At 49.4% G+C, this 20,598-nt stretch overlaps 2 protein-coding genes across 2 annotated transcripts in view; both read right to left on the reverse strand.

Moving 5' to 3' along the window:
- Positions 1–7,626: 7,626 nt before the first annotated feature.
- foxi1 (forkhead box i1) lies at positions 7,627–9,918 on the reverse strand. Its single transcript, XM_052070867.1, has 2 exons — positions 8,504–9,918; positions 7,627–8,298 (listed from the first exon to the last, which is right to left on the reverse strand). Exons 1-2 carry the CDS (start codon positions 9,120–9,122, stop codon positions 7,820–7,822), a joined length of 1,098 nt encoding a protein of 365 aa, XP_051926827.1. The 5' UTR covers positions 9,123–9,918; the 3' UTR covers positions 7,627–7,819.
- A 153-nt stretch (positions 9,919–10,071) lies between these two features.
- The window catches only part of dock1 (dedicator of cytokinesis 1), a 50,860-nt gene continuing 40,333 nt past the window's right edge, over positions 10,072–20,598 (reverse strand). The window contains 24 exon segments of the mRNA XM_052070767.1: positions 10,072–10,490; positions 10,675–10,820; positions 10,927–11,107; positions 11,177–11,375; positions 11,695–11,837; positions 12,140–12,277; positions 12,732–12,815; positions 12,947–12,972; positions 12,975–13,122; positions 13,555–13,641; positions 13,740–13,824; positions 14,555–14,636; positions 14,725–14,866; positions 15,640–15,744; positions 15,881–15,970; positions 16,080–16,199; positions 16,510–16,600; positions 16,710–16,750; positions 17,083–17,239; positions 17,309–17,394; positions 17,988–18,136; positions 18,397–18,455; positions 18,678–18,778; positions 18,937–19,015. Of these exon segments, the coding sequence (XP_051926727.1) occupies positions 10,395–10,490; positions 10,675–10,820; positions 10,927–11,107; positions 11,177–11,375; positions 11,695–11,837; positions 12,140–12,277; positions 12,732–12,815; positions 12,947–12,972; positions 12,975–13,122; positions 13,555–13,641; positions 13,740–13,824; positions 14,555–14,636; positions 14,725–14,866; positions 15,640–15,744; positions 15,881–15,970; positions 16,080–16,199; positions 16,510–16,600; positions 16,710–16,750; positions 17,083–17,239; positions 17,309–17,394; positions 17,988–18,136; positions 18,397–18,455; positions 18,678–18,778; positions 18,937–19,015 (2,635 nt within the window). The 3' untranslated portion in view covers positions 10,072–10,394.

The raw sequence follows: 20,598 nt of genomic DNA on the forward strand, positions 1-20,598 counted from the left end.
TGCTCCCATAATCAAATACATTTTCATTTTTAAAATGACCGTGCACTCGAAAAGCGTTCTGTTCAGGTTTCGTCGGGTCAAATGGCGCCAATTGAGCTCCATGCTTACGACGCGTCTTTGTGTGTGTGTGTGTGTGTGTGTGTGTCATCCGTCACACCTGCCAATCAGCAGAGAAAGTGCTGGCCTGCCCCCTCATCCATCCATCAGGCTTGTTGGTTTCACAAGAACAGTTGAACGGGTTCCGGTCCACTTTGAGTCCGCTGGTCTGGCTTTCTTTCATCTGTGTGTGTGTGTGTGTGTGTGTGTTTGTGTGTCCGGGCCACGCAGGTAAAGTGGAGATTTGGCTTCAGGTGCTTTGGAGAAGATGTTATCGCCTGTTAACAGAGGAATGACACCATAATGGAGCAGCAGGGGTGCAATTACTTCTCTCCCCCCCCCCCCTCCCAATGTCCCCCCCCCCTCCCCTCCTTCTCCTTTCCAGCCCTCAGTGACAAATTAAGATGAATGGCAAAGATATACGAGGTGAGCAAGCAAGAGTGCAGCACCTTTTCCAATGTGTTTGGAGGGCATAAAAGACAACGTTGGTCCCGAAAGCGGCAAGAGATGCAGCAAGTGCAACGTTGTTGACGTTTGTAACCACACGAAATGAAAAAAAAAAACAACAACAACAACACAAAATCGAAGAAAGACAAATTGTTGGAAGCAAATATTTAACAGGTCTTTGGCTGTGTTTCCCATGATGCAAGGCGACACCTGATAAGCACTTCCACTACTACTTGTCAGCTTCTGTCAGAAGTGCCCCCCCCCCTACCCCCTCACCCCGACTGATGTTTATGAATGGCTTCGAGAAGCCGAGCCATAAAGCTGTCAATCATCCCTTCCAATGGACCTGGCTGGACGCAGCCGAGGCCTGCGGGGCTCCTTTAAGAGTGCCGAGTGCCGCTCCGTCCATCAAGCGGGTACAAATGAGCGCGTGCAACTCAATCCTGGAACCACTTTTGGCTCCGGAAGCGGGCATTTGACCTCCGGAGCCAGCGCTTCCCAAAGCGGACCCTGGAAAATGTCTCCGTGGCCCCTAAAAAGGTTGCAGGCCGATGGAGACAAAAAGGCATCTGCCCCTCAACAATGGCGGCGCCCTGCAGGGGGCGAGGAGACACAGCGTCTGACAGCTTGAGGGGTCGCAGCTCGGCTTCGGGGCCCCGCTCCACAATTAGTCAAACGTGGCGGGCCCCCGCCTCGGCTACCCCTCCCGTCCGGGTCCCGGCCCCTCCCCAATTTAAAAGTCAAAATGATCCTGCTTCATTGATGATGTCACGGTATGCCGATGAGGCTGTCAAGTGCATGCCAGAGCAACAGGTGGCGCTACAGGCCCACATTGGACGTCCAACAGCCAATCAGAAGCAAGAAGAAAGTCATCCTATTGAGAGAGAAAAAAAACATGATTAGTTATGTATTCATTTATTTTGTGCAGAGTATTTTGTAACGAAAAAAAAAAATCAACACAGTATGAACGACAATTTGAATCTTTTGAGCTAAGTGTGCCAAAAACGTCTCCGATTTGCCTGATGTCTTTTTGTGTCCAATCCTGCGAGGAAAGAACCGAGAGCACCGGCGCTCCAGGTGTTTACACGTGGCCCCTATTCTTGCGGTCAGGATCCGAGGGGTCGTGTTACCGTGCTCCATACATCACCCTTGACGCTGGGGGGGGGGGGGCTCACGCAGTTACAAGTTACCCCTCATCCCGCGCCGCTGCTGGTGTGGGTATCGGAGGGAGGAAGAATGCGGCGGCAGGAAGTGCGGCTGATGAAGAGTCGGGCCTGATGACAATGGAGGGGCCGAGGCGGAGGCCCCAGTGTCGCCCCGGGGTGAGCGACTACAACCCACTCGCCCTCGGATCCCCACCCTGACCCCCGCTACAAGTCGGGCCCGGCCGCTCGAATGCTAAGTGTGCGTCGTCAGTGTGAACCCCCCACCCCCCCCCCCTCCCACCCGGCGTCCGTCCCCTTGCGTCCCAGCTCGCCTCTTCCGTCCGTCGTTGACACGCGACGGCGAGGTGATGAGGTGACGCAACGGGGTGAAGACAGTCTTATCTGCGGCCTTCCTTCCTTTGCGACAACCCGAAGCAAAATGCAGCCCGAACTCCGACCGATACATTTTTCAAGATACGAGCTGTCGTTTGACCGCTTTTTCGCTTTGACTTGTGAGCAAAAAACTTCAAGAGGTTGAATGCAGCTCCCTGGTGAGGATTGCCGTCAAACTAAACATAAAACAAAGGGGATTACACACCCAGGCAAATTTCAAGGCAATCCCCTTTAAGTTGGGAACTTCAACTAAATGTTTTGCGATGTCATAATATACAAGAAATAATTAGTTCGCCCTACCACAGAAATACAATTGAGTATAAAAATATTCCATCAAATCCAATTAATTAAAAAGAAAATAAGGTTTTAGGTGGTATTCCCATCCAAGTTGTGTTAGAAAATACCATAAAAATATTTTAGAAAATAAAATGACTAAACAGGTCGGCCCGGTGGTTAGCACGTGGGCTTCACAGTGCAGAGGTACCGGGTTCGATTCCAGCTCCGGCCTCCCTGTGTGGAGTTTGCATGTTCTCCCCGGGCCTGTGTGGGTTTTCTCCGGGTGCTCCGGTTTCCTCCCACATTCCAAAAACATGCGTGACAGGCTTATTGGACGCTCTAAATTGTCCCTAGGTGTGAGTGTGCGTGTGAATGGTTGTTCGTTTCTGTGTGCCCTGCGATTGGCTGGCAACCGATTCAGGGTGTCCCCCGCCTACTGCCCGAAGACAGCTGGGATAGGCTCCAGCATGCCCCGCGACCCTAGTGAGGATCAAGCGGCTCGGAAGATGAATGAATGAATGACTAAACAAAAAAAACTTTCAATGCTATAAAATGAAGTAAAAATATTAAATGTGTCCATTTGACTTATCGGGAGAGATAAGAGAAATAAAGACGTCTTTTTGGGGGGGGTTGGGGGAGGGTATTCTAACCCTTTGTTGTGGTCCAAATTCCCGAATCGCAGAACAACAAGTTCCTGAGAAGCGACGGCGCGCAGGATTGCGAGGAACTGAAGTCACTTAAGCGAGTGTCAAGTGATCCAGTTTCAGCCGTGATGGACTGCGAGGAGACGGACATCACTCAGGGATCCCCCGGGGAGGAAATTCCTCCTGGACTTAGTCGAGTTTCTTTCTTTCTGTCTTTTTTTTTTTCCTCTCGCTTCCTTCTCCTGCAGATGACTTCCCAAGCATTAAGAGCCGCGACTATTTGGACGCGGCCGTAAAATGTGGAAGCGTGCAGCCGAAGGGCGAAAAGCTTGGTCGGTGGTGTAATCGGCAGCTTTCAAAGCGCCGACATCTTCAAGCGAATAAGGACAGATGGGAGGAGAAGAAATAGCTAGTTTTCAAGGTTTTTTTTTAAATTTGACATATTTACTGGTAATATTATAAATTGAAGTTAAATTCAGACTTGTCAAAATTTAACTTGTTTTGGGAAAAATATATACAGCATATATATATATATTTTTTTTTTAAAGAAAATGAGAGGGATTTTTTTTTATGCGGAATATCTTCAGACTTAAAAATGACCAAAACCATAAAAATAAATAAAAAAAAAAAAACAAGAAAAGTTAAATTCCAGCTATTTCACAAGTTTAAATTTTATGAGTAAAATCTTCAGAATTTTTCAAATAAAATTCAAATAAACTCGATGATTTTTTTTCCTTCTTTTTCAACGTGAACACACAGCATTACCGGATTACAGTAGGGAAAAAAATCAAAAAGCCGTGGAGACGCCATAAAACCGGAGCCGTATGGGAACGTGTTGAGTAGTGCTCATCGCCCGTGATTTATCCCGCCGCGTCTTGGCTACTTGAACGCGCGCAGACGTAAAACGTCAAGTACAGGTGAGCGTGACGGCGTGAAATACGGCCACGGAAACTTTAAGCGCCGTCAAAACTTGTAATCGATCCGCAGCACCTCCTGCCGGCTTCCTCCCGCCCGCCGTCTCTTCCGATGAAACGGCTACATAACGCGGCGCTTCGTCGCCGACGCTCGCCATCATCCTCGAAAGCGTAGCAATCCTTTAAGTGTGACACAATCGCTCAACGCGGGAATGTTCCATTCCAGGCCATCGACGGAATCCGCGCGGGCTTCACTTTAATTTGACAGCGTTCGCATTGCGTCATTATGTGGCGCCGCCTTGTCATTATAGCTGATTGTGCTCTTTATTGAAGGTGCGCTTGAGATGAACGCTTAAATATAGTGGCAGGACGTAGAGACCTGGACATGGGGCTATTACGCTGTCAGCTTTATTAAAAAAAAAAAAAAAAATCTCATCATGCTGTTGCTTTATGAGGTAGGAGCCCCGGTATGGCGGTGGGGCAGGGGGTGCGCCAACCAACCACTGGTGGGTAGGAAAGAAAAGGATTTACTCCTCGACGTGAGCGAAGGCCGAGACCGCTTCGCCACCGCGCAACTGAGGCACACGAGCGCCATGAGCATAGCGACTGCTGTTGAGATGCAAATCGCGGCCGGCAACTGAGCTCACCTAACAACTTCTCCAGTGACACTTTCAACACATTCAAACAATGGCGGAAGAGAAGAAGGCCGAAATCAGCGTTCAAACCATTGCCGGCATGGTTTGCTCAAAAGACATTGGAGGGAGGTGGTTGGGGGGGGTTCATGGTTCATGATGGTGCCATCTCAACTTTTGCCACAGACGGGCACAAATGCACACGGACACACGCGCATGCATGAACAAACATGAACACACGCACCTCCCCCAGGTGTGTTAGAAGTGAGTCGGAGGGAGGTGGGGGTGGGGGGAGCTTGAAGATTAGGGGGCCGACACAAAAAGAGCATTTTGAAGAGGGGGCATGGGGTGGGGGGCAGAGTCAGTCTGCTGAAAGCCTGTCATTTAGGGTCTTCAGGCCCCAGATCGTCAGCAGCTTACAGGGACTCAAAGTCAAACGTTGACGGGGAAAAGTGGGGGCACTTTACAGGGCTCCCTGCTAGGCCGCATTTGACATTTGTGGGGTGGGGGAGGGGGCCCAAACTAGGACCCATGTCCACGTGTTGCGCCACCGTTTGAGTTCAAACGTTGGTTGCTTCAAGGGTGAAAACATCATGACGCCAATGCTAGTTTTGTTAGCCCGTCTAGGTGATTTTGCATTGTGTGTTAGCATTACGCTACGCAGACTTAAAAGAAATCTGTGAGGTTGTCTTCAATACATGACTCATGTCTTTGTGGCCCTTGGAGGAAAACATTTGTACAACCAAGGTTTAGATGGGGGGGGGCACTGGTTGTAGAAGGGGCAGGGTCTGGCCAGGTCTCTGAGCCTGAGTCTGTCTTCCCTCTGCTGTCTCTCCCTCATAATAGAGGAGTAGGTAGGGGGTCTCATTAGGGCCTGAGGGGAGTTTTGTTTTGATGGCAGGGGAGGCGGCAGGGGGTGGGGGGGGGTTCTCCTGGGATCACACATACACACACTCAGTGCAACATGGAAGCAGGTGAAACTCCACATTGTTGTTCAAAGTAGCCAGACGTGCATCCCCCCCCCCCCAACACCAACAAGATTTCCGGCTAGGAACCCACAGCGACCACCCCACAACTCACTCCAGTGCGGAGCTACTTCCTGTGTCATCTGTCACCACTTCCTGTCTGCGACGAGCAGGCAATGACAGAGTGCAGGTGCTTCAAGCTGTGCGCTGTCACCACCGAACCCCCTCCACCCTTCCCCAAAAGGTCCTCTCGCACCCCCCCGACGATTCCCTAATGTGTGCGTGTGTTAACAGAAAAACAATTATACTCAGGACAGGGGTGAGGGGGTGACAACTTCAAAAAACTTTGGGGGAGTATTTATTGTTGTGAATGTGATGTTTTTAATCTTTTTTTTCATCAATCAAAAATGGATTTAATGTATGAATTGATATTAGCTGCCCCCTCACCCCCACCCACATCAAAGGGTCCATTGCCAGTAACTGAAGTGCCTATAAACACATCAGAAAATGTGCATGTCCTGCTGATACATCCATTTTCCAGTCCTCGGATGAAGCAAAGTGATGAAACCCAATCGGGTCACGCACTTTGATGGGCATTCTCCTCACCTGTCACTCACGCAGACACCCGGCCCCTCCCGCGCCTACCCCCTGCAGTCATACATATATTACAGATCTTCCCTGCTCCTGAACCTGTCATCATGTCTTCAACGCACCACATGTACCGCTTACCGCGTGCGGCCAGAGACCACTTCAATGTCGTCGGATACGTGCATTTGGCCTTCAAATAGGCTCTTTAGAGTGCACCGTTGTTTGCAATGAGTATGCCCAAGTCACAGAGGAACACTAGACAAGTGGAGGGTGGATTTTTTTTGGGTAGTCATGGCTGCTTTAGAGTGCCTTGTTGTTGACCATGAGTGTGTGCATCTCACACAGAAAAGACGAGGCGATGTGAAATGCTTTGTTTTTTTTAAAGGCCAACTTGACAACCAGTATGTGGACCCCGCGGGGCTTTGCACTGGCGCGACTGCTTTCGAGAAACTCGTTGTCAGCCGTGCATACGCTGACATCAGAGAGAATGCAAATGAGCAAGTTGGAATATGTTCTAAAAATAGCCTCTCGGCATGACAGCCACAGTATGGACGGGGTTTGGTGTTGCTGTGGCCGGTTTAGAGCGCCTCATTGTTGCAGCTTGAAAAAGCCCAGCGACATTCTCTGCAGCGGACATGCCCGCAAGGTCTGCTTGACTTTTCACAATTTTAAAGGCTCGCTCTCTATTTTTTAAACTCCTATTTTGGCAGGGTTGCTAACAACCTTTGTGCTGTGTCAAATTTACAAGATAGTAATTTCACTTTACTAGGACATTAAAGTGAAACCATGCGATGAAGAGGAGAGCAGGCGGAAATAAAAATTTTCAGGGTGCAAACTTTGGAAAGTTGCCCAACATTGCGCTTTGTTCCCAGATAATGGCACAAAAGGTGTCCCCGGGATGGGGGGGGGGGTGCGAGGGCCTGGATGGTTTGTTCCCACATCTTCAGATGGCAATATTTTCATCGGAGCCCAGGAGGGGAGCGTTCCCGATGCCAAGCGGTCATTGTGCTTCTCAATTCATTCTCCTTTTCACGCAGCGCCTCACTGCACTCAATTATCCCGCCGACAAGAAGCGGTTCCTCCATTTCGCTCGCCTTTGATTCCGCATTGTCGGACGCTCTTCCATGAAGGAGTGAGCAGGCTTCACCCGTGATGTTCGGGAACAGCTGGGTGGGGGGGGGACAGGTACAAATATTCCTCCCTAGGTCCACGTGAAACGAGCTGGAAACAAAAACGCTGAACTTGTGAACCGGGCCGGGGTTGGGTGGGGTGGCGCTCAAATTGGGGGTGACAGGCGGAAAATGTCTCCGTTTTACACACTTTGATGACTTACAGCCACTTGACTGTAGACAACCTGGCAGGATTTTGGGGGCTTTTGAAAGGGGGCTTTATTTGGGCTGGGCATAAAAAGGGAGAAGGTGAATAATGAGAAGAATTTTTAAAAATGAGAATTGCAAATGCAGACAACACTGGGAAGCACATAGTCTAATAAAAAAAAGGATTTTATTCAAACATCAATGTGAGTTTAAATAAAACAAAATACAAGTCACTTTTCTTATAAAAAAATAATGTGCGTACATTTTTTTTTCTCCTTCAACAGGACAAGTGTTTGACTTCAAAGGTGTGATTTCTCAACACCATTGTGGACTTTTTGTTTTCTTTTTTCCTCCACGCAATAGACTGTACATAATTATAGTCCCGTGTTCAGATGGGTCCGCGTTAAACCTCCGTCCCTTCCCGGCTGTACATGAGGTTGTTGACAGTGAAATGATTACTGAGGTTGTAGTAGTTCATTCTGCTGTCAGAAATTAAGGAGGGCGAGTAGGAACCCAGTCCGGGCGTGCCCTCGCGACCTTGGGACGACTCCGTGCCAAAGTCCCGTTCCGGGGCCCGAGAGGAGGCCTCTGCTCCGGTCGTCAGCAGCGTGTTGACGCCAGCCACGAAGCCGGCAAAGCACGGGCTGTGGTCGGCCGAGTCGGGCGGCGACGAACGCGGCTCCGTGGAGGCCGGCGAACCGCGCAGGCTGGGCGGGGACGAGCTCAGCAAGCTGGACGTGTCCGAGAGCTTGTGCCGGGCGAGCGAGTCCGGCTTGTCGGCCGCTGTGCTCATCTCGGCTCGCCTCTTCCGTTTGCGCCGAAAGTTGCCGTTGTCGAACATTTTTTCGCAGTTGGGGTCCAGCGTCCAATAGTTGCCCTTGCCTGGGAGGAGAAAAGGAAACGGAATTGCTGATTTTTTTTATCCGCGTTTTCAATATTGATTGGAAAACTGAAATAAGCTGCGCGTAGTCGTTCATTCTAACATGAGAGCATTTTGTAAACCCGTAACTTTCAACATATACGTCGTGTGTTTTCGGGCCACTTTTTAGGGTGTCAATAAACGCGTGAAAACGTGAGCGGCACTCACCGGGGTCGTCCTCGTCCCGGGCCACTTTCTTGAAGCAGTCGTTGAGCGACAAATTGTGTCGGATGGAGTTCTGCCAGCCGGCTTTGCTCTTCTTGTAAAAAGGAAAGTTTTCGGCGACGTACTGGTAGATCTGACTCAGGGTCAACTTCTTGTCCTGCGCGTTTTGGATGGCCATGGCGATCAAGGCCGAGTACGAGTACGGAGGCCGGACCATCTTGAAGAGCTCCTGCTGGCTGGAGATGGACAACCAGCCCAGGTCGGCGCCCGGTGCCGCCAGGAGCTGCCGCTGGCCGCCGGAGCCGTAGCCAGCCGACTGCAAAAAAGTGGAGCCCCCACTGCCGCCGCCGCCCCCTCCTCCTCCTCCGCCGGCGGGCAGGTAGGTCGAGGCCGGGGAGTTGTTGAGCCACAGGTAGGGGTTAGTGGGCGGGGCGGCGTAGTCGCTCAAGCCGTAGCCGGAGGGGTGGTTGGGGGGTCTCTGGGGGTGATGGAGATGGTGGAGGTTTTGGTGCTGGTAGACGCCGTAGTTGTCACAGTACACGGCCATGTCCAGGAGGTCGTGCGCGGGGTGGCCGCTGCTGCTCTGCTGGCTGGAGGCTTGCTGCGGTCCAAAGGCGTTCATTATCCCACGCGAAACAACCACCTTCGAAGCGCTCCCGACTCAAGTGAACTCCCATCCCGGCGAGGGGGGCGTATTTATGGGCAAGGGGCCAGGTGGAGCTCCCGGGGAGATTTTTTTTTTTCTTTTCTGAAAGGGGGTCGGTCACACCTCCTCTTTTTTCAATCGGGCCCAATCTGCCTTTGAATGAGCACCGATACCATCTCCATTTGATGACGATACCATCTCCATTTAGCACAGGGAGCCTCACGTTTAGTCCGGTTTTTTTTTCTTCCTTACTGCGCCTCGTCGCCAAAGTGGAGCCATTATAATAACGTCACCATCAAAGAAACGTGCGAAATAAAATAGAAAAAAAAACCACGTTGTACAAATTGGGCTGTATTTCACACAATTGGGATTTGGTGCAACTTCTCTGCTTAGTTACAGCGCCAATAAAGTACAATTAGATGATAACATTAATGCTAATTTCTCTCTCCCTCTCCATAAAACGTCACGATAAATTCAAAATTATAGAGACTTGCCCTATTATATTAATTAATTGGACCATTTTGCTTGTTTGAATTCCTGCCTGGCTCTGGCGTTTCCCATTCTGCATTAATTTGAGTCAGCGTATCTTGAAAAACGAAGTCAGGTCGCTCCATGTCTCGAGGCACCCGAGGAAAACAACTGAAGAAAATATCGCTGGAAGACGCCCATGTCACAAATATAAAAACTGGGGGAAAAAAATGAAATGAGTACCAACTGCTGTTAAGTGAGTGGTGAAAATAAGGAGGCGGCAAACATGTTTTTGCTTGAAAAATCCATACACGGTGAATGTTTATTCAGAAGCGTTGTCAGTAGTGAACTTGGAGCGGTTCATGATGGAAAATCAGACGCGTGTTTAGTCAACCGCTTTACGCACGCCAAACTTTTCACCAGTAAAGTCACTCGAAAGCCTTTTTTTTTTTTTGGGGGTTGCTTTGTTTCTCGAGTTGTAAAAATGCCTCGTGTGATCTAATCATGCGTTAATACAAACAATCACGTACAAAACAGAAAATAAAAATCATATATACAAACCTCTGTACATACATAGTGGGACATTCTAGTTGATGGATGTCTCGATGACTTGAAGGGTAAAAACTCAAAAGGTCTGCAATGAGGTATTCATCTTGTCAGCGTTGGGTGAGGAGTGCCAGGAACGTGTGTGTCTTCGAGTGTTTCTGTGTGTGTGTCTGTCTTAAGGGGCAGCGGCCCGCATTTTTTTTGTGGCGGTCTCGGTCGTCTGCGTCTTTACGCTTACTGTACAATTTCCGAATCGATGGATGTCTGCTTCCTGGTAGTCTTGGGTGGAGGGGGCGGCGGCGTCTTGCTGGGGAGCGGCGGCGGTAAATGCTAAAAACACAAGCCTCATGAGCACAAAGCAGCTAATTGACAACGCTCACACGTTTCTCCAAATTAGCTTCTTCATTTCATAACGTGAACGTAGAATGTCACGAAAGAACGTTTGGGCCTCGGGGTAGAAGAAAAACAAAAATAATGGAGGTGTTTGTGATTTTGCGTTTGAACTCGTACGTACCCGCTGATGCGGCGGCGTGGTGGCGGTTGGGGCGCTCACGTCTTGATTATCCAGCAGGTTGCCGTAATCGGCCGTGCTGCCTTTGACGGGAAGCGGAGGCGGGACGTCCACCTTGTCGCCGCAGGCAACCCCATTCAGATCCACGCCTGACCAGAAAACACGGGAGCTCAATTTTTCATTCCCCCCCCCCCCCCATCTATGTATAGTCTGAAGCCATCTGTGTTGATCGTGACTTGTAACAATACAACTCACTGTGCAGACTGAAGGAGAGTTTGCTTCGGGGCGTGATGGGCGGCGGTCCCGGCGAGGAAGACGAGGAGGATGAGTTGGACGACGAGGTGGCCGGCGGTCCCGGCGACACGGACAGGCGACGGTCCCCGACGATCTGGCTCAGCACCTGACTCCTGGGCCTCTGGGGCCTCAGCGGGCTGATCTGCAAGAACAGAAAATGCATCGGGGGATTGAGAAACGGACCATTTGTCCTCCAGGACCCGCTCCGTACCGTCTCGGAAAGTATGACGGCCTCGGCGGGCTGCAGCGGGATCTCGGTGGTCTTCATCTCCTTGTCGAAGATCTCCTGGTGCTTGCTGTTGCGCTTCTCCTTCTTCTTGTCCCGACGCTCGCGCTCGGGTTCGTCGCGGTCCAGCTTGTCTTGGGACTTGGTGTGCAGCTTCTTGGGGAGCAGAGGCTCCAGGGCAAAACTGGAACAACGCAAAAGATGAAAAGAACCATCACAAGCCATTTTCTTCTGGGACTGCACTTGGGAGCGAAAAAAAAGAGGCTGATTAACACATTTGGACGGGCACATTTTTTATCCTCGGGAAACAATGACAAATGTTACTGCGGCTTACTGAGCTCCTTGTATAGTATATGCGTACGTCCGCGTTATACTGCCCCCATGTGGACAAGGCGCACATTGAATTGAACCTCCTGGTATGCGCAATGAATGATTGGCGCGCCGACCGAGGAATTGACTTTTGAGAATCCACGTCGGCTCGCCGGTACTTTGGAGCTAGTTACCCGTCGGATCCCGGCCTGGAGGGCGGGTTGTCCGAGGAGACGGAGGTGACGGAGGCCACGGACAGTGGCCGCTGCGACGACGGCATGGTGAAGGAGCGAATCATCGAGTGAGGTCGAGAACCGCGACGCTCGTCCGCCGCCGGCTGGGGAGGCCATCGCCGTTCATAAAAAGACAACAAGCATTGAGATTCATTGTCATATTTATACATGAATAAGCAGAAAAAAAGAGTATTCAAGTATTCAAACACAAGAGTATTTTGCTTGTTGAAAATAGGCTAATTTAAAAATTTCCACGAATAAATAAGACTTTGGACCCTGGGTGATTTTCGTTGTAGCTGTCCCACTCTGCCAGAGGGTGGCGCTGTGGTCTTTTTGTATTTTCCAGCTCATCTGACACCCTTTGCACTTGAAATGATGCAGAGCTATTCAAATTGTCCATTCTCACCAGCGTCTTGACGCCGTACTGTTTCTCCACCTTCTCCTTGAGCTGCTTGAAGCAGGCCTCCAGGCGCTCGTGGAAAGGCCTCAGCGCCTCCGTCACCTTCTCGCCGTGGATGCGCACGCCCTCGGCCAGGTGCGGGATCTGCGCAACATGCAACGTCATTCGGCCATGTTTCAAAGTAATACATACCGTATGCATTCGTCATCACCCTCGTCACGATTCGGACAGCTCAACGCTGTCCTGAGAAGGATGAGACGAATACACGGCGGAGGCGGCGTGAGAAGCGGGAGACACAAAGATGCGTGGCAGGATTCCCGTCGGCGGCCTTTTTATAGAGCCGGGCGAGCATGACGGACGATGATTGAGCGCGTCTGAGCGGCGGCATGGCAACGCGCTGCGTGTGCAGAGGAAGGCGCCGGCTATTTGCGGAGCGTGCGGACGGACAAGCGCTCACTCGCTCGTGGTTGAAGAGCTTTCAGCGCAAGGCCCGAATTTGGTTGAGACTTTGAAAATCAAAGTGGCGACCATTTCCAAACCATACTCGGTCCTCGGTTATTCAAAGTGACGTTCTCCATATTTTATTTGTTTATTGCACCTGCCAGGCGATGAGGTCCTTGAGCTTGTCCATCTTGTCCAGATCTTCCGGGTGTTCGTGCGTGTACTTGTCGTTGAAGAAGGCCTGCGGGGGAAGGACGCACTCAGCAATTTGGTTCACATTTTTGATCATGTGGAGGAGAAGCCCGACAATGTCAATAATCGGGTAACGAGAGCTGCAAGTAGGCAAAGAAGAAAATAATGAGTCACGCCTACCTTCTCGTAGTTGGCGAAGCCCCCATGACGGCGGGGTCCACGATGCCGTTGAGCAGCATGGAGAGGGGGTTGATGGGAAGGTTGGGGTCGTTGAGGTGCTTCTGCACCATGCTGCTGATCTTGTCGTTGGCCAGCTGCATGGTCTCCATGGCGTTCTCCAGGGGGCTGATTTCATCCTGAGCGCACGCAAACGGATCAGGGGACTGACGGGGCGAGTGACGTTGCCATTTACTTTATTTGCACTTGAAAAAAAAAATAAATACAATTTTGAAATCTTTTTTTTTGGGGGGGGTTGGAAATGTTCAACAAAAACAAAGGCCGTGCCTTGAGAGAGCAAAACAGAAGCCAGCGCTTCTATCGTAGTGGCGTTGGTCGCTACGCTTTCCGTAAGCGAGCATAATAAAAAAAAAAAAAAAAAAAAAATTAAAAAAAAAAAAAAAAAAAAAGAGGCAGCCGAATCATTTTTTCTGACAGCGAGGGGATGCATCCAGCGCCTCGTGATGGCGTCAATACGGCCGTCCAAATCGCTTAATGGCGACCAATCGATGGGCGGGCCTGAACATCGTCATCAGATTAGCAGGTGGCGCCCGGGACGAGCCACTACTCACCGTGCACACCGACTTGACTTCGAACCAGCGCAGGATGCCCGGCAGCTTATAAGCCGTCGTGTACGTGGTCCTCTCGATCCACATGTTCTGAAAAACACAAACAAAACCAAAACGGACGGCAAGTTGACTGCGCCTGCAACTCTCAACAACACCAAAGTGAGAATTGAACCGATTCAATGACTTACGGCAAACTCGTTGTCCGGATCCTTTTCGCCTTTTCTCACCGGTCTGGAATACTGGAATTTATGGACTTCATTTACCGTGTAGAAGCTTTGGAAGAGAGACAGAAGAGCAAATGATTCACCAATGACACGAGGTCTCTCACGCTGGGGGGCGGGAGGTGCGCATCAGATGACTGAGGCCTTCTTGGCCGTCTCCGCGCCTTTTAATCACATTACCGACGAACCGGAGTGATGCGGGAAAGCGCGGCGTGAATTTCTTCATCTAATAAACCGATTATTTAACGGAGCAAATTTAACGGACCGCCGGCCAGATTCGGGCCAGGAGGCACTTTGGTCAAAGGCAGGTCAGAGACACTCGCTTTCGGAACGCCGGCCGCTGTCGTGACCGAGAGCGGGGTCGGCGCATCCTAATCAGGCGGCGAGCAAATAAGGCGACCGAAGGGGCGGGCGGCCCTGCAGCTGCGCGATAAAAGCTGCGGTCCAGGTGTATTTGCAGAAAGGTTTCCACGGGGGGGGTAAACATCCCCTTTTAATTATGCCCACCGATGCATTCGCCGGCACGCGCATGTGAGGGAATTTATACGCCTCAGCGACGCGGGCAAAAGGGCCACCTTCAACAATACATATCTAGGGGGGGGGGGGGGGGGGGTCATTTGGTCTTTAATGTCATCAGAGGATGACATTCAGGCAAATAAATGACTCATTTAAAATCTTAATAATAATTAATAAAAATATTAATTTGACCTTTTGAAATAAAAATCAAGCCTGCGCCTCAATGAGCTTTGTTACAAAAACACGTTCTTGACGTCGCCGCCCACCTGAGGATTTGTTCGGCCACGGGCTTGTTCTGGAACTTGGCGGGTAAATCCAGGATGGGTTTCACCGTGAAACACTGCACGTCTTCACGCAGACACATTAAGGAAATATTTTTTTTGGGGGGGGGGGGGGGGGAACAATTGAACGGATGAGTTGGCTAGATGGTGGATACATTGCCCGTGGGAATTCTTGATGTCCTCGCTGGGCGGCGTGGTGGTCTTCATCTTCTCGGCGTTGGGGAACTGCGTGAGGAGGCGGGCCTCAAAGTCCTCCCAGCGCTCGTACTCCTTGCCGCGGTAGATGAACATTTTGTTCTGGGGTGGGGGGGGGGGGGGGGGAGACAAGGCCGTCACATAACCTTGCGACACGAGGATATGGCGTGAAAATAAACGTCATTCCCGTTCCTTTCGGTTTCATTTTGGTGACATGACCACTTTGATCGATGTTGATTTATGATGACAACAATTATGTCACTTCAACGTCGCTCCTGCTGTGGACTTGAATTGAAAATATTCATCCCGGTTACATTACCGATTTTATTCTGGTAACAATTTGAACGTCACTTTCACTATTCTATTCGCCAACTTCATTTTCGGTACTGTACGGGAGCATCAGCGACTCGTCAGCCGGACGAGGACGACCTTCACGGAGACGATCGGCGGCGGCGATTACTTTTCCGACAAGGTCAAAAAGCTACCGTGAGGGAGGAAGGAGCGAAGAGGCGAAAGCGAGACAAAAAAAAAAGACGTTTCCACAGAGCCCGAGTTGAGAGGGGCGCAATTTGCCGTCTGTGAGGACACATGAAAAGAATCAAAGCGCGACACAAGAAGAATCGCTCTTCAAAGTGGACCTTCACCAACGCTTGGGGACTTTTTCTTTATTTTGTGTGTGACATCGCCGCTTTCACTAAAGTCACCAGAACTCTGGAGATAAGAGGACAAAAAAATGGCGTGCACGAGCAATATCACAAAGACGGAGTGAAGCGATCGGGCCAGCGAACGTCTGTGGAATAATAACGAGTCCAAAAAAAGACATGTATACACACAAAAATAAAAACACTAACCGACATCAATTCTCATGAACTCACCCGCAGGAATGACGGGAAGCCGACGCCGTAGTAGCCCACGGCGAAGTAGTCGGGTTTGGGCCGGATCACCTTGACGATGTTCTCGTAAAACTGCGCCTGCTTACGCTGCAAGCGGATGTCAAACGTTCCGTCACCAAAGCTCATGTTTGCGGTTGTCTCAACTCCTTTCCCGCACCCCCCCAGAGTCAAGGTACAACCATATTCGGGCAATTTTATTCAAAAGAAATGAAAAAAAATGTACCAGAGATGCGCTAAGCTGCTCAAAGTCAAACATTTCATTTTCGTACTGCTCGGCGAGTTCCTTCCCCAGAATGATGGCTTCCTCCCACATCTGCAAAACAAACAAACACACACACGTCCATTTGCAAGAAAAAAAAACAATCTAAAATGATCACACGCCGCATTCCGATCAACCAAGTGTGTGCGTTTGCGCAGTTCACCTTGCCCTTGTCGAAGTAATTGATAATCTGCTGGTAGAGCTGGTCCTTCAGTTGGCCTTGGGTGGCGGCCTGGTAGCCGTCGCGCTGGGTCAGGTGGGCGGCGCACGGCTCGTCAGACCACTGGGGGGGTGGGGTGGGGGGGAACAATTGTTTCATCATCAAGGCAAGCGAATGGTGGCCATGTTCGACTGCTTCCAACCCGAGAACAAATGCGATCCATTTCGCTGCTGCGTATTGATTCGCCGACAGCCGGAGTGCGCCATTTACATGCTAAAAGGATTTCTGCTGATCCGCGGCTGACCTCTCCATCCGCGCGGCCACAAATGATCCGCTGAGAGCTAAAGTGGGCCCAGTCCATTTTTTCCCCTCATAAGAAAAATGTTTTTTTTTTTTAAATATATATATATTTTTTATTTTTCAAAACATGTACCTTCAGTAGCTTGGCATGCAGCAGCAGCGTGTAAGCCGCCTCCGTGTAGTTGTCGCACTCCTTGTGGAGGTCGCACAGCTTGTACAAATACCTTTGGGAAGAAGAAGAAGAAAATATATTTATATCTCTATGGATACTTGTACATTATATATCTAGTTTTGAAAAATCACAAGTGTGTCATCAAAGCCGGAAGCGCTTACCTGATGTACATCTCCTCTCGGTCAATCTCCTTGTAAAAGTTCTGTGGAGGGAAAGGACACCATCGGGCAAAAACTTGAAATGCATTTTTTAAAAAATTCATACTAACTTGATACATAGTCATACATTTTCATACATACACATTCCTAGGCTTATGATTTTATTTTGGAAATGCATTGAAACGATCACGTTTCCTTGCTTTATTATTATATTTTTTGTCATGCGACAAAAAAAAAAAGGACTTTCGCAGTCATATCAATGCATGCATTTATTTTTTAAAACGGCGTTTTCTTTCCCTTCCGTTGAAAAGAAAAAGCGTGCGTGTAGTGTACGTATCTGTTTGTTTGTCTGTCTATCCCCCCCCGTGTCACTGACCAGCACGTTGACGGTGCAGCTCATGCGGTTCTCCTTGTTCTCGTCGTGCATGATGGTGCGGTAGTCCAGCAGACGCTCCAGCAGACGCACCACCAGGGTGACAAAGTTCTCGCCGCTTTTGGCCAAGTACTTGTGCTTCCGGCAGTGCTCCAGCAAACTGGAGACACAAAGAGTGTTAAGTCTTTCGGCGCCATCTATAGGCGCAACGCAGCCGACACCCACTTACATCTTCTGGAAGAGGACTTTGTACTGCTCGTCCCCGCGGCCTCCCTCGACCTCGTGGTCCAGCTTGGTGATGATCTCGTTCTCAAACTGCAACGGCGCGGCGGGATGAGTTATGACGTTGAAACGGTCCGTGTAATTCAAAGGTGCCAATGCGCGCGCGCCGCAAAGTGGATTCCCCTCATGCAGAAAAGCTTCATTTTATGCCGTAACGAGGCAGAACATTAGGGCGCTCGCGGCGCCACCGTTGATAATCGCGGCGCAACACAACAAAATGAGATTTGCCCAATTACAAGCCAGCTCGCGGCTCTACGCCGTTTATGATCCCTCACATTCCTGTTTGAGACGCCCGCTTGACTCCCGTGTGATTGGAGCGCAGCCGCCGTATATATTTTTTTTCTTTCAATGCGAAAAAATAGCACTCGTGATCGCATTTGATTGTATGCTATTAAAAAAAAAATGCAGTCGTAATTAAAGAGAATTTAAAGAATTCAACAGTTTTTGGGGCATGACTTCATGCTTTGTGCGGATAAATACATGAAAATTCCTTTTGTTTTTCAGTCAAATCAAACCGGGATGAAGCAAGCGCACTCGGGGTCTTTTTTGGAAGAGTGGGTAGCCATTTACCATACACACATTTTCGCGGGCTACAAAAAAAAAAATGAATCCCTGACGTGACGTACCCTCTGGAAGCTGCACGTGAAGTGGAACTCGCACTGCATCATGTCGAAGAAGATGGCGATGGTGGCCTTGCGCAACTCTATTTCGGGGACCAGCGTCATTTCCAGGATGGGACCCACCATCTCAGGGATGAATTTGATCTTGTGGGGCCCTTTTTGGGGATTGGGAGACACATCATTTCAAGGCAAACGGAAGGAAAAATAAACAAACCGAAAACAGAGGCATTCGGTAAAAAGCTCTGGTCAAGGAGTAAGATGAGAGCATTTAAGGAGCGCTGAGGTCAAGAATTCTAATGAGCTCCTACTTGCGCCTCTCCGGACAACAACACAAAGCCCATTCAAGTACATTTTCCCCATTTGACAGCCGTCAGGGAACCGCGGACGATGTGAAACATTGTGCTTGTGAAATTACCTAGATTGTACCACATATCCCGGATCTCAAAGCCGATTTGCCGCCGCATGTCCTGGTACCTGGAGGCATCAGCGGTATTCAAAAGGGTCAACTCAGCTCATTGCGTTATTCTGAACAAAATATTCCAATGAAACTGGATAATACAATCATTTAAAAAAAAAAGAGGGGGTGGGGTGGGGAGGAAGAGCAGGCTTTATATTTTCACATTAGCGCAGTCATGCAACTGAGCCGAAGGTGACCGCTGCACGCGCGCCGGCCCGGCCCGGGTCGGGTCGACTCACTTGTGGCAGATTTTGGCCCTCTTGTCGCTGGAGAAGTTCTCCAGCTGCAGCGACTCCTGCGTGAGGAAGGCCACGGCCAGGTGGAAGTAGTTGTTCCACAGCTTCACGCATCCAAGAAACCAACAAAACAAAGCAGATGTGAGGCAGAGCGGCAAAAGGAGGATTTGTACAAACAGCGGGGGGGGGGAAGGGGGGGGCTTGAATAAACACTCAAGACATTGACGGCGTTTGTCAAGGTGCCGAGGAGCTCGTCTCTTACCTGCAGTTCAAAGTTGGTCTGATCCAGAAATTTCTTGTTCAGCACGGCCGCATACTGATTAATGGCCCGCAGGAAGACCCTGCGCAGATAAGCGGTGCACAAAAGTGTTTGGCGCTCACATCTGATAAGCGGGTGCACCATAAAATGATATTTTCAAAAATGGACTTTCCAAAAAAAAAAAAAAAAAAACCCAACTCACATACTTATAATCGCATTTTGTTCCCCTTTATGCAGCCTTAAAAGGTCACTTTCCAGTGAAACTACTTTGCCTTGTAAAATAAAAGAGCCAACAGCGATTGTGAGTGGCATGTCTCGCAAATGCCAACAAACTAAAAAGCTCCTGTTACAACCCACTGAGCAAATCCAAAGTCAAACGGACCCCCCCCCCCCTTTGAACTCCAAGGCAGTTTGACCAATCAGCACAAGTCAATTAAAAAAAATAAAATAAAATCTACCCCACTCTCCCAGTTCCAATGTTCGCTTCCAAACTTTTTCCATCATGAATGTGACCGATAAAATTTTTTTTCAAGGTAACTCATTGTGCCTCGCAAAATTAAAAGTACAACCTTTACGAAAAAAAAAACAAAAATCTGATCAATTTATAATACCGGTAAGTGAAGTATCGTAAGGAAAGTAAATAAGTAGCAAACCAAAATGAAAAGAATGTAAATTTTTCAAAGGACTGATATAAATCTCCCCCCTCCCAGCCACCTTTGCTATAAATGAATCAAGTGCAGTGAGCGAAGCAGCTCGCGGCATCCAGACGGCGCAGCAGAAGGACGGCGGGGCGGGAGAAAGCATGCAGGGACAACATCGTCCGACCAACTAATCCGCTGTGATGTGCCGCAATTAAAAGTTAATAACTTTAGCGGCGCGGAGCTTTTAAAAGGCCGGGCGAGACTTTAGTTACCGCACCCCTTGCCCTGCCACGGCTCATCCCGCAAAAAAAATAATAAAAATAAAAATTATATTAGACACAGCTAAGACTTGAGACCCCCTCAAAAATGGGTTGGAATTTCAAGATGGCCGTTGAACCACACGACCGTGTTGGATCATTAAATCAATAATAATCAATAAATGGATCATCTCATGTTGCCCAACACTGCCCTTGAACGCGAACAAACGCCAATACTGACACGATACATGATTCATATCTGGCGTTGGTGTGCCACACATATTAAGTGTCACCTTAATCATAACTGGCGAAGGTTAACACCTGTCAAGGAACGCCACAAAAAAATTAAATAAAATAAAAATCCCGCCCAGCTGAGCGCTCAAGACTGTTACCAGCCCGTCGTTGTGCACGTCTCACTCAATTTTCTGCTAGCGTGCACATGCCAATATAGCTGATATACTTAACGGCGGGGGTTAATGCTAAAATTGCTTTCCAATGGCTGCACCTTCACCAGCGGGGAAATATTAAGACGGGACGTTTAAGGTGCTTTTGGGGAAGGAGAATAGACAAACGCAAACGGGCGCCATGACGTTCATTTTGAGACTTTTCCCGCAACACATTTTGGTTGACTTCCTCTGTTTTTTTTCAGGCGTGGCTTCATGAGACTTTATTTTGTGTGTGGGTCTACTGGTTGATAGACATGGCAGCAAGAGAAGCTAATACTTTGGGGGCTGATTAAAAGAAATAATTAGCAACATCCACATCGA

Source organism: Hippocampus zosterae, chromosome 7, assembly GCF_025434085.1.
Source record: "Hippocampus zosterae strain Florida chromosome 7, ASM2543408v3, whole genome shotgun sequence".
In the NCBI taxonomy this organism is placed as follows: domain Eukaryota; kingdom Metazoa; phylum Chordata; class Actinopteri; order Syngnathiformes; family Syngnathidae; genus Hippocampus; species Hippocampus zosterae.

Coding starts and splice junctions, on each gene's coding strand:
- foxi1 (XM_052070867.1), bottom strand. CDS start 9,122: ATGAACGCCTTTGGACCGCAGCAAGCCTCCAGCCAGCAGAGCAGCAGC. Junction 8,299..8,503: donor CCGGGACGAGGACGACCCCG/GTGAGTGCCGCT, acceptor TTCTCCTCCCAG/GCAAGGGCAACTATTGGACG.